Genomic DNA, 12,303 nt, shown 5'->3' with positions numbered 1-12,303 from the left:
CTGGCATATCTTAAGACTGATGTGAGTAGGTGTTTGAGATTATAGTGTTACTTTCCTGTCAGCTTCTTCAGTTGGTTTTGTCCCTCAAGAGTGATAACTTAGAAATATGGCCTGAGATTCTTTGGCACTTTTTCCTAGAATTGAGCAGGCTTGCAACTGCTTCAACCAACAGAGCATGGCAGAGGTGATGCTATGGGACTTCCAAGGTTAGGTAATAAAGGGCCATGCAGTCCTTGGCTTATTTGCTGGAACGCTTGCTCTTGGCATCTTTACACCTGAAAGTAAGAGGTTGATACCCTGATGCTGCCATGCTATGAGGAAGTTTAAGCCACGTGGAGATGCCATATACAGGTGTCACCATATATAGGTGGCAATTCTAGCTAAACCCAGCTTTCAAGTCTTCTTCCAGCCAATATACCATATACATCTTGGAATTGGATCCGCCAGTCCCAGCTGTTCTAGCCCCTGACATCATGCTTTAGAAATAAGCTTTCCCTAGTCTATCCTTTAGAAGTTCACGATCTAGAATTCATGAACATAATCAAATGGTGTTAGTCTGGCACCACTAAATTTGGAGTGGTTTGTTCCATAGCAGTAGATTACTAGGACAGTAAGGGAGAGAGGTCAGATAAAAATAATGGATAGAAAGTCAAGATTTGAGGTGTTTTTTTTTTCCTACTGAAGAAAGTAGATGGTGTGTACAAACATTATTCTTCCAGTTTCATCTTGGAAGCTAGTGTCCATCCACATTAACTCACTAGACTCTACATTCTCATTAACTGCCAAGAAATGTCATCCCAATGAACTACTTGAGATTTCATGTTTAAAATTTTGAGTTCTTGGTATGTTTCCATATTAGTCACCTGGAGGAGCTGGCAGTTTTAGACTAGCTATGGCCAAGTGAGTAATGAAATTATGGGGAAATATATAACCTGGGTTTCTGTGTCACAGTAAGATATTAAAGTTTTTGATGCTGCCAGTTTTCTTTTATTTTTATTATGTTTTTAGAACTGAGAATTGGTGTGACTAGAAATTCCAGCCAGAGATCAGCATTTCAGAGTCAGCTACCTATTAAAAATCTGGATGTTCTCAGAAACCTAGTGATAGAGCTTCTTATTCTGTAGCTCAGAGTAGGGAAGAGGTGTGCCCAAGGTCTCAGGCTGGGACTGTGGGCTCCTGACTCTCCACTCCCTGTGCAGTGCCCTTTCCTCTCAGTAAGTGTTTTTTAGCCTGTAGTCTGGTTCAAAGATGAACCCCCAGGTACTGGACCAGGTCCTGTGAAGCAGCTGAAATGGTGCACACCGTTTTGTTTGTATGTGCTTTTGTACTCATTTGTAAAGAGAATCTATACCTTCCATCTAATTCTTACAGAGATCAGTGACCCAGAAAAGTGTAAGTCCACTGTACTTGATTAATACTGTCGTTTAAAAACTACCAGAGTAAGTTAAATCTTGTACTACCTCATATCTACATCAGATGCTTCTAGGGAAATTCTTTAGTTAAGATTAATCCATAATGGGTGCATCTTTCAGATAGTTAGGCATAGTTGAAGCACCCACCAACCGACACATCTTACTGTCAGTTTAGAAAAACTTGGTAAGCTCTCACACATTAAAATCACTTTTGTGATTCAAAAGCAACAAACAACACAGGGCTAATTAGGTATTATTTTTCCTTGTAGCCATTGCAGTAGTTAAGGCAGAGAGGGCTGGGATCTTTACAGAGAGAGCCTGAAAGCACAGAGGCTAACTTAACAGAGGTTTATTTTTCACACACACCACCATCCCATGTTGGTGTTCAGTGACCTTTTTATATGGCATTTCAGGAACCCATTCTCCTTTTATCTTGGGGTTCTACCAGCGTCTTGGGTCTTGGTGTACTTTACTTCTAGCCAGAAGACAGGAAAAGAGGGAAAATTGAGGACAGGGTAAAAGGTATTTATGGAAGTTGAGTTCCTAATTTCTGCCCATGTCCCACTGGCCAGAAATAAGTAATTTGGCACCATCATCATTGATACATGGGCAGTGGTGGTGGTGCTTCCTAGAAACACTCTACTTTGGGGCGCCTGGGTGGCTTAGTCGGTTAAGCGTCTGACTTCGGCTCCGGTCATGATCTCACGGTCTGTGAGTTCGAGCCCCATGTCGGGCTCTGTGCTGACAGCTCAGAGCCTGGAGCCTGTTTCAGATTCTGTGTCTCCCTCTCTCTCTGCCCCTCCCCTGTTCATGCTCTGTGTCTGTCTCAAAAATAAATAAACGTTAAAAAAAATTAAAAAAAAAAAAAAAAAAAAAAAGAAACACTCTACTTTAATGAAGAGGAGCACAAATCTTCTTGGTTGGGCAGTTGCTACTCTCTGCCACAGAGTGAGTGTTTTAAGGATGCTCAGTCTCAGAGATGGATGAAGTGTCTGAGATGGAACTTTCAAACCATCCATGATGTCTGCATGTGGATTACAATCTTCACTTCCCTGACACCTTAGGAATTAAGGTGATCCTCAGAAACTTGAAGTCAGGATTGATTGAAGTACAGTGTAGTTAAGATAGGAAAATTGCAATTTTCAGGTAACTGGAGATTTTGTTTCGTTTTACATTTTAAGGAGTGATGACACAGAGCGTAAGGACCCAGTCTTGACTTTGAGCTGGTTTACATTATAATGGAAATTGTATAATTATAGCAAAGAAAACTCTTTCCATTTTTGCAAAACTATTGCTACAAGTTTAGCTTTGTTATTGCATGTTTGCTCTTAAAAATGTTTTTGTGCTTGGCAGAAATTACAACAACACATACCTTTACTCTATGGTTTTTATTTTCTATTTGTGTTACTTAGTTGCGTCTTAATTATTTTTGCTTATTTTATGCAAACTTCTCTCCTCAAATTATCTTATGATTTTTATTCTGGAATTTGGTTTGGCTATGGTATGAAATTACCATGAATTCGTTTCTCAGACTTTTTCATTAAGATGCTTTAAAAAAATTTTTTTTAAATGTTTTATTTATTCTTGAGAGAAAGAGAGACAGAGCATGAATGAGGGAAGGGCAGAGCAAGAGAGGGACACAGAACCAGAAGCAGATTCCAGGCTCTGAGCTGTCAGCACAGAGCCCGATGTGGGGCCCGAACTCATGAGCCGTGAGATCATGACCTGAGCTGAAGTCGGACGCTCAACTGACTGAGCCACCCAGGCGCCCCTCATTAAGATGCTTTTGATACATATGGATCAGGATTAGTGACATGTGAAGTGTCTTTCTTCTACCCCTTACTATGGAGGAACTCTGACAAGTGACTTACTGTCCATTTTTTCATCTGTGAAATTTTATTAGTCCAGCGTGTACTCCCAAAAATCTTGGAAGTAACATTGAGGGCTAAGAAGCTTTCTTTGGAGGTTGAATTCCTTATGTGATTCACCCAGTGGTATGCTGGAACTGGATTGGACTGGTCCATGAAAGTCAAAATTGGAAACTTGTTCTAACAGCTGACGTTACAAATTAAATATATAAACTGACGCCTGGGTGGCTCAGTCACTTGTGTCTGACTTCAACTCAGGCCATGATCTCATGGTTCACAGGTTTGAGCCCTGCATTGGCCTCTGTGCTGATAGCTCAGAGCCTGGAACCTGCTTCAGATTCTATGTCTCCCTCTGTCTCTGCCCCTTCCCTGCTCATGCTCTCTCTCTCTCTAAACAAACAAACAAACAAACAAAAAAACCAAACCTCAAACATTAAAAAAAGTTAAAAAAGAAACATTGTATTAAAACTCATAATTTCCTATTTTTTTGTTACATTTTACTGTTATCTGTGTTCTTGATGTTATTACATGTAGTTGGTCCATATGGTATAAATACTGTACAATAGGGTACTATTGTGCCTCTCTTCCCAACTTTGCATTCAGTGACACCACTTAGGTAATTTGAAGTTGGCTATGGTGGGTGCTGGTTGTTAAATAAATATTTACCAGTAGCCAACTGGACTCACCACACAGAGGTTTGATTCTCCATAGCATGATAATGAGGCTTGAAAAAGAGAGGTAGTTAGGCATTTATCCAAGGGATACAGGTGTGCTGTTTCGAAGGGACACATGCACCCCAATGTTTATAGCAGCACTATCAACAATAGCCAACGTATAGAAAGAGCCCAAATGTCCATCGATGGATGAATGGATAAAGAAGGTGTGGTATGTATATACAATGGAGTATTACTCGGCAATCAAAAAGAATGAACTCGGGGCGCCTGGGTGGCTCAGTCGGTTGGGCGGCCGACTTCGGCTCAGGTCATGATCTCGCGGTCAGTGAGTTCAAGCCCCGCGTCGGGCTCTGTGCTGACAGCTCAGAGCCTGGAGCCTGTTTCAGATTCTGTGTCTCCCTCTCTCTGACCCTCCCCCGTTCATGCTGTCTCTCTGTCTCAAAAATAAAAAATAAACGTTAAAAAAAAATTAAAAAAAAAAAAAAAAAAAAAAAAAGAATGAACTCTTGCCATTTGCAACTATGTGGATGGAACTGGAGGGTATTATGCTAAGTGAAATTAGTCAGAGAAAGACAAAAGTCATATGACTTCATTCATATGAGGACTTTAAGAGACAAAACAGATGAACATAAGGGAAGGGAAACAAAAATAATATATAAAAACAGGGGAACAAAACAGAAGAGACTCATAAATATGGAGAACAAAATGAGAGTTACTGGAGGGGTGTGGGAGGGGGATGGGCTAAATGGGTAAGGGACACTAAGGAATCTACTCCTGAAATCATTGTTGCAGTATATGCTAACTAATTTGGATATAAATTTTAAAAAATAAAAAATTAAGAAAAAAAAAAAGAGAAGTAGTGCCAGGGACATTGTAGATAATAAAGGAAAGCTGCTTTTTAAAATATGATATAATATAATATAATATAATATAATATAATATAATATAATATTAGTATAGTATAATTTTTTGTTTTTTTTAGGTTTATTTTTGAGAGAGAGAGAGAGAGGGAGAGAGGGAGGGAGAAGCAGAGAGAGAGGGAGACACAGAATCCGAAGCAGGCTCCAGGCTCTGACCTGTCAGCACAGAGCCTGATGCAGGGCTGGAACTCACGAACTGTGAGATTATGACGTGAGCTGAAGTTGGATGCTCAACTGACTGAGTCACCCAGGCGCCCCTTTTATTTTTATTTATTTAATTTTTTAAAAATGTTTTTTAAATTGTTTTTGAGAGAGAGAGAAAGAAAGAGAAAGAAGGAAGGAAGGAAAGAAAGAAAGAAAGAAAGAAAAGAGAGAGAGTAGGAAGGGGCAGAGAGAGAGGGAGACCCAGAAGGGAAGTTGCTTTTAAGGTCATTCCTTCAGAAAATTTCTGCCATTACCATGCAGCCTAAAAATTACCAGTATTTCTGGGTTATTTTAGACCAGGGCCTCCAAAAGGACACAGGATTTCTTTCTGTCTCTATTCATAAGATGGGTTTGGTAATACTTGACTCTGTATCTTCCAAGGATATGTTAGGGAAAAAATGTCTTTGTGAGACCATTTTGAATAATTAGGAAGCACTAATTCAAATTCTTCTCAAATTGGAGGTTGAGAAGTAGTTTTGCACAAGTTTGCTGGTGTGTGCCAGTGATGACTTTGGGAAGAAAATATGCTGTATTCCAGAGCTGTAGTGGTGATTTTCCAGGGCTGGTTCCTAGACATGTGCACCGTGTTCCATGACCAAGTCTTCTTGGGCCACTGGCAAATAAGAACAATGTAATGGGATATGGGCAAAGATTGCTTGTTTTATTATCCTGGGAAGGATTATCTTTTATTGTGGAATTCTGTTTTTCTGGCAATACTTACATTAATATGTTCTGTCTTTATGAGATGGTGATGATAGTAGACGGTAGTGGTGGAATGAGATTTAATTTTAATACCTTTCCTTGGAAAAGCTAGAAATCATGTTGGTTCTCTTCCCTAAAGCCAAGGTAGTTTTTTGTTTGTTTGCTTTTCATTTTTAATGTCTGTGGCCCAGTGGAATGTGAAGGCCTAGAACTACTTCATGTTGAATTTAAATGATTTTTCTGGAAGCAAATAAATCTTATGAAATTACTCCATAGGTGACTAGTATCAGTGGCATGGACATGTGTGAGCACTGTTGTTTTTTCCTCTCATTGGCTGCTTTCATAAAACTGTTTATAATTATTACTAAGAAAATCAAAGTATAAACTGAACAAATCTTATCTTTATGTCTTCTTCTGCCAAGGCAACTTTCAAAGTCTTTACAGAACTGTTCTTTGGAGAAGAGGCATAAAAAAAGTGAGCCTTCAAGGTTAAAATTATGTTGCTTGCTTTTTACCTGAAGTTATATTTGTCATATTCCAGAAGTTCTTGGGTCTGCATCTGGCTTTAACCATTTTTGTATCCTCTCTAACACTGTTGATATTAATGCCAATTTTAATTTCTTGGCATCATGAGTGTATAAACATATCACACACAGATGTGATTTTGAACAAGGACCGAAACTGTAAATTAGGAAGCAAGATATTCACAGGGTTTCATCACATCAGTTCACTCCAAAAAGTAACACAGTTGTACTGAAAAGGTTTTAAATTGCTCATTTCAAACCTACCTCAGTAGCAAAATGCCATGCGTGCAGTGGATTTGCAACCACGTTAGTCATTTTCTTTCCTCCGTTTCCATGCTGTGTTTGTATTGGGAGCACAGAGAAATGTAATTTAGTAAATTATGATTTGATGGCTGGGCAACAGCCCCAGTGTTGAACAGTATTTGGACTATGATTACTTGCTGGCTTTGTCACAGTTGACATTAATTATTGATGGAAGTTTCAGAAATAGCGCATGTGCCAGGAGGTTTTCACTGGAACGCAGGCTCCAGGCAGGAGTGATGCTAAAGAGGGTGGGGGAAGAGGCACCTGTGGCTTGTTTATGTCTGTGCACAGCAAACCTGCACCCGGTGGGCTGTGTGGTACCTGTGTAAAGGTCATGGTGTAACGGAAGGATGAACCGTCAGGCTTATTTCTATCGTGTTCCTCCACAGGAATTGCACCGAAGAAGCCAACTTCAGCCGGAGCCAGCCAAGACGAAGGCTCTCCAGACTGTCATTGAAATGAAGGTAGGAGCTGTTCACATTTGTCAAAAACAGCTGTGCCTCCGGAGTTTGTTCTAACTTGATGGTGCCTAACATAAACACTTGAAATGAACCTTGTGTTTTTCTCTAGGCACCCTGGTGGGTGCTTTTCTTCTGGATCTTTTTGCTTTCTTGGGTACATTTAATTTATTGTCCCTTTAATTAGGATGCCTTTTCTGGGCAAAAGAATAAAGGACTCAAGTATCCCTTGGCTGAAAGGAGGGGTGGGTTCATTTCCAGAGCATGGCCAATGCTTTCAACCCTAGGGGAGGTTTTGTGTGTGCTTTAAAAGGAAATTTCTAAAGCTAGAATTAATTTTTTCCCCCTTTTCATTCACATTACAATGAAAAGATATCTTAAGAAACTAAGGTTTGGCAAAGAAGTTGACTTACATTCAATGAAGTCCTTAAATAATTAAAACTGTGCTATCAGGAAAATGTACTTTTCAAAGAATAGTACTTTCCCAGGACTCCAGTATTTTCTCCTAACCAAGTCTGGAAGTAATAATAACTTATTAAGTACTCATAACATAGCTGTGGAAGCATAGAGATATGCTATTTAAAAGAATTATAGATCCTTTTGGATGGATTTAGGGCATTTAAAGAATAATGAAATAAATGATGATGGCTAAGCCATGATGTATGATTAAGAAACAGATCTAAGTGAAACCCATTGCTTTGTCAGTATCTAGAAATGTAAATAAAGGTTTTTTACTTTCATTGTTTGCCAGAGGGAAGCAAATAGTGTTTATCTTAAGAGTAAATAATTCTTGATTTAAATTGTTTCATGAAGAAAAACATAACAGTGATGTTTACAATCTGTTAATTCCATACTTGAATTTAACACTTGAGAGTTTGCTGGTCACCATTAGCCTACAAGAGAATTCCGAAACTTGCTGATAGGATAATGATTTTTCTGTCTTTTATAGTGTATGATTTTTAATTGTCTGCCAAAAAATCCCTAAGTCCTGGAGAAAAAGAAATTAACACCAGCTATTGAATTTTTGGCATGTACAGTTCTGACTTAGGATTTTTTAAGGTGTTTTCTTTTTCTTATCTTTCTTTTCTTTCTTTCTTTCTTTCTTTCTTTCTTTCTTTCTTTCTTTCTTTCTTTCTTTCTTTCTTCTTTCTTTCTGGTCAATGACAATGTCTTCAAGTGAATTTTTGTGGAAATAATGTAGAACATTTGCTTTAAAACTGTACGTCCCCCGAGTGGGGTTACATGAGTCAAGGCACTCATAATGCATTTGCAGCAAATTGGTTTGAAAAATATCATCAAAGGAACCAAATGCCAATAAGAATGAACAATACTTGCTAATCTTGGCTTATCAATTCATTTTGAATTTATGTAATTTGAACTTGTTTTGAAAAGAAACTTATCATTCTACACTTGTGGGGGAGTGTTTCATAACTGAGATTTCTTCCTCACTTTACATTGGAACCAAACCTGAAATTTGGTTAGGGCTTTTTCTTTGTTTCTCTCTCTCTCAATCTCTCTCTTTTTTTAAAGAAAAGAAAAAAGAGAAAATATTTTATTTTATTTTATTTTTTTGTAAAGAGTCACTCAATGTTTCTTCCACCCACCTGCATGCCTGCCATTCTGGTCTCTGGCACAGTTACTAATGGAAAAGAGGATGTATATAGAATGTATTTCCAAAGTATCTTTTCTTTTTAAAAAGAGTGAATTCCAGGAATCTTTAGAAAAATCAGGAATGACATCTCTCCCAGTGCATTGGGCATTATCTTTGTAAAGGTCTCTATTCAGACAATTAATACTTTTTGGTGACTTTTAGAAGTAGAAAATCTGTTTAATTTCTACTATTTCTCGTATCATATGTTTTATTTGAAAACAATAAAATAGTAAATAAACACACTCGTTTATGCTATCTATATGGGAAGCCATAGAAACATGATTTTTAGGGCAAATCCACATTTATATATTATCAGTAAATTGAGTGTGGAGTTTTTCTTTTATGGATGCCCATGATGCTGGCTTATAAAACACATTTTTAGGACAAATGATGATCAATACACTTGTCAGGGAATCGAGCAAGGCGTTTTTCTGTTGTTGTTGTTGTTGTTGTTGTTGTTGTTTTGGATGTGTATTAATTTACCAAGCACTGCCTTCTGTTTTGTCAGTGGAGAAGTCTGGGTCCCATTAGCATCTATACTTACCATACATAAATTGAGTTATGGTGGCAGATGGTAGAGGGTCATCTTTTTAGCCATGTGTGTATCTTGTGACAGAGGCTGTGATCTCATCTGATTTTCTATATTACATCCCTGTGAAATTGGAGGGAATATTAGAAACCCATATTTTACAAGCCTTAGGGTTGACTGTCAAATATAACTGACCCTTAAACCTGGTGGGTGGAACTTGAGACGTCATTGTGTTTGAACTTAAACACCTTTGGGTAAATACTGGTGTCATCTAGTGCCTTCTCAAAATCTAAGGTTAAAAGGAACTTTCCTAGAGAAAATTTGATCTGTAGTTTCAGGGAGATGACATGAATTAAGGGCTAATAAATTACCTCTACTAGTCCCCTGCTTCTTAGAGAAACTGAGGGTGAACTTCTGACCCCTCATTTTTTCCACACATACACTTCACATCAACTTAAAGTTGTTTGTAGTGAAAATTTGTGAAACCTTGCCCTAATTCAAGCAGTTTTAGAAGTAGGGTCTGGTAGTTCTAGGAGATCTGTACGTGCCCCTCTGGACTTGTACAATTGTGAAAATGTGTCTCTGTGGAGAAGCATTGAGGAGGGCAATCTGCCAGCATCTAAGAGGGAGTAATTCTCTTGCAGCCATCACATCTCCTGTAGCCAATTGAGCCAGGGAGAAAAAGTCACCTGAATGGAAATGAAAGGAAACAAAATGAATGAAGTTATTTGTGATTTATCTTCTTGCAGGGAGCTCCAAGTTTTAACTTTGATCCCGATTTGCTCTGGCAGGTATGTTTCAGGTTTGCACTAGAACACTGTGTGTGTTTCTCAGAGAAATTAGTTTTCTTATAGATGGTGCTATTCTCCTCCTTTTCTTACTTTTGTATCTAAAGATTCTTTACTAAGCCCCTCTTCTCTGCTCTTAAGGAGAACTGTCAATAAAAATGGTAGTGAAAAACTTTTTCCCTCCTTTTTTCCCTGTGCTGTTGATTCCTTTGAAAGAATGTTTTAACCTACTTTTATTATAAATTTGACATGACATAAAGATGGTGTCCAAAAATTTCACTTTCTTACATTCATTCATAAAACTGTACCCAGTTTATTTTTAAGAAAATGAATTACAGTAATGAGAGTACTTGTCAGATAATCTTAAAATTGTTTTCTTTGTTAGCTAGAACTTCCAAGTGAATGAAAATCTAATTCAAAATGGCTAAAACCAAAAGGAAGTTTAGTGGCTCACTCAACTGGAGAAAAACAGGGTATTTCTTCAGGCATAGCTTGATCCAGGGACTCAAAAGATGTTAATGGATTCTAGTTTTTCTCATTCCATTTTGTAGTTTGGCTTCCTTCATGTAAATTCATTTTCAGACAGTCCCAGTCTGCCTGTCTGAGCAAGATGGCTATAGCAGCTCTAACAATCACAAAAGGAAAGGGTAGGGAGAGAGTTGTATTTTAAGAAAATGCAAAAAAAAAAAAAAAAAAGAAACCAATCCCAGAATAATGATAATTACTGAGATGGAACATAAACTTCACTCTAAACTTAACCACCGAGGCTAAAAGGATAATACGTAAAACCTTTTAGTTCTCATTTGCTTAATAAATTAAATGACATTCATTCATCAAGAAAAACAAACGTTATACTAGCACTAACTTTGGCAGAATTTATCAGATGGGATCTAAATGAGTGACATTAAGGGATTTAGTAAAAGTTGCAGAAAATGTATTTGATCTCGTGAACTTGTTATCTAAAGTGGATTAAGAAGCTAGGGGCATAATATCACTGGATGACAGTATTTCTGTGGTAACTGAAGTGAGGATTGTGGGTATATAGCTTTCCAGTCACATGACCAGCCAGGTACTTGTATGTCATAAATGGTTCTTCTTCAGTAATATTTGTCCCCATCAGGCTTCTCTATGGGAAATGAATAGTGAGCAATTCAACCTTGAACTTGACCAAATTGCTGATTTGTAGTTGTGTTATTGATCAAAGATTATGACTTTGCATTCAGGTGCTAAACTCCAGTGGTGAGGTTGATCTTTTGGTATTTAAACTAAAGACCAAGACTTGTCTTTGTGCTTAGGCAGATGACTGCTGTTCTTCCGCATGGGGTGAAGCTGATCTGCAGTTGCATTAAATTTCTTTTAAAAGATACACTGGTATTTGGTCAAATTCTGCCAATTCAGTTCTGCGAGGCATGGAAGGGATGCACTGGAACATGGAGAATGTAAGAGCTACAGTGGCAACTTTTCCAAAGGTCACACAGCTAGGAAAAGAGAGATTTCAAATTCAAACCTAGGCCATTGAATGCATCCCAGTTCCTAGTATGAACTTCATTTGAGTCCTGGGATCTAGTCAGGAACATCACTGCGCAGCTGAAACGTTTTCTTTGGCTCTAAGCTCCTTAGGTTTATTTCTTCTGTCTTTTGAACTCTTACCTGTTTGAGTCTAAACACTGCACTCTACTTGGAATGAGTTCTTCTCCCAAGATGAGTTGTTCATAGGAAATTTGTTTCAAGCCCAGTTTTTCTAGCCAGCCATTATGGTGGCTTTTAAACTTTAAAACTTTGCCCCACTCTGTGGCTGTTTAAAAGAATAAGAGCAATAACAACAAAAATACCACTTTGCACCACTTGTGGCAACCCACAGCCTGAATACCACTGAACACACATGGTGTAGGGCACCTGACATATAATAACCTGTGAGTAGGCATAATTAGCCCCATTTCACAGATGAGAAAGTTGTGCTTTAGGAAGGATAAGCAACCTGCTAAGGTCCTACATCTAGGCAGCTGGTAACTGAAATCTGAATATAGATTTTTCCTCCAGAGTTTCGATACTTTCTACTCCTTCATTCTGCTTTTGCTGAAGAGAGCCCATAGGTTCAACTGGTTTTTCTTTCAAAACTTACTTTGGAAATTATGCACTGGAGTTTGTATCATAGAACAGGTTGAGGCAGCTCATGGGAGCTGAAGAGGTCTCTGATATTTTTGGGGAGGTGTGATGTTGTGCTTTGTGCTATCAAGCAAGAGTCATCACTTTTTCAGCCCTCCAAATAG

The 12,303-nt window shown here is 38.2% G+C and overlaps 1 protein-coding gene across 8 annotated transcripts in view; it reads left to right on the top strand.

The window, feature by feature from the left end:
* ERC2 (ELKS/RAB6-interacting/CAST family member 2) overlaps window positions 1-12,303 on the top strand; it is a 931,006-nt gene that overhangs the window by 282,743 nt on the left and 635,960 nt on the right. For all 8 annotated transcript variants that reach the window (XR_013554185.1, XR_013554186.1, XM_060631335.3 and 5 more), the window contains one exon: window positions 6,997-7,071. Coding sequence is in view for 6 of the 8 variants with exons in the window: in XM_060631335.3 (XP_060487318.1) it covers window positions 6,997-7,071 (75 nt within the window). In the remaining 2 variants the exon portion in view is untranslated. The remainder of the gene's footprint in view (window positions 1-6,996; window positions 7,072-12,303) is intronic.

This window comes from Panthera onca, chromosome A2 (assembly GCF_046562875.1).
Source record: "Panthera onca isolate mPanOnc1 chromosome A2, mPanOnc1 haplotype 2, whole genome shotgun sequence".
In the NCBI taxonomy this organism is placed as follows: domain Eukaryota; kingdom Metazoa; phylum Chordata; class Mammalia; order Carnivora; family Felidae; genus Panthera; species Panthera onca.
Note: the sequence above shows the minus strand (reverse complement) of the source record. Positions and strands in the feature narration are given on the sequence as shown.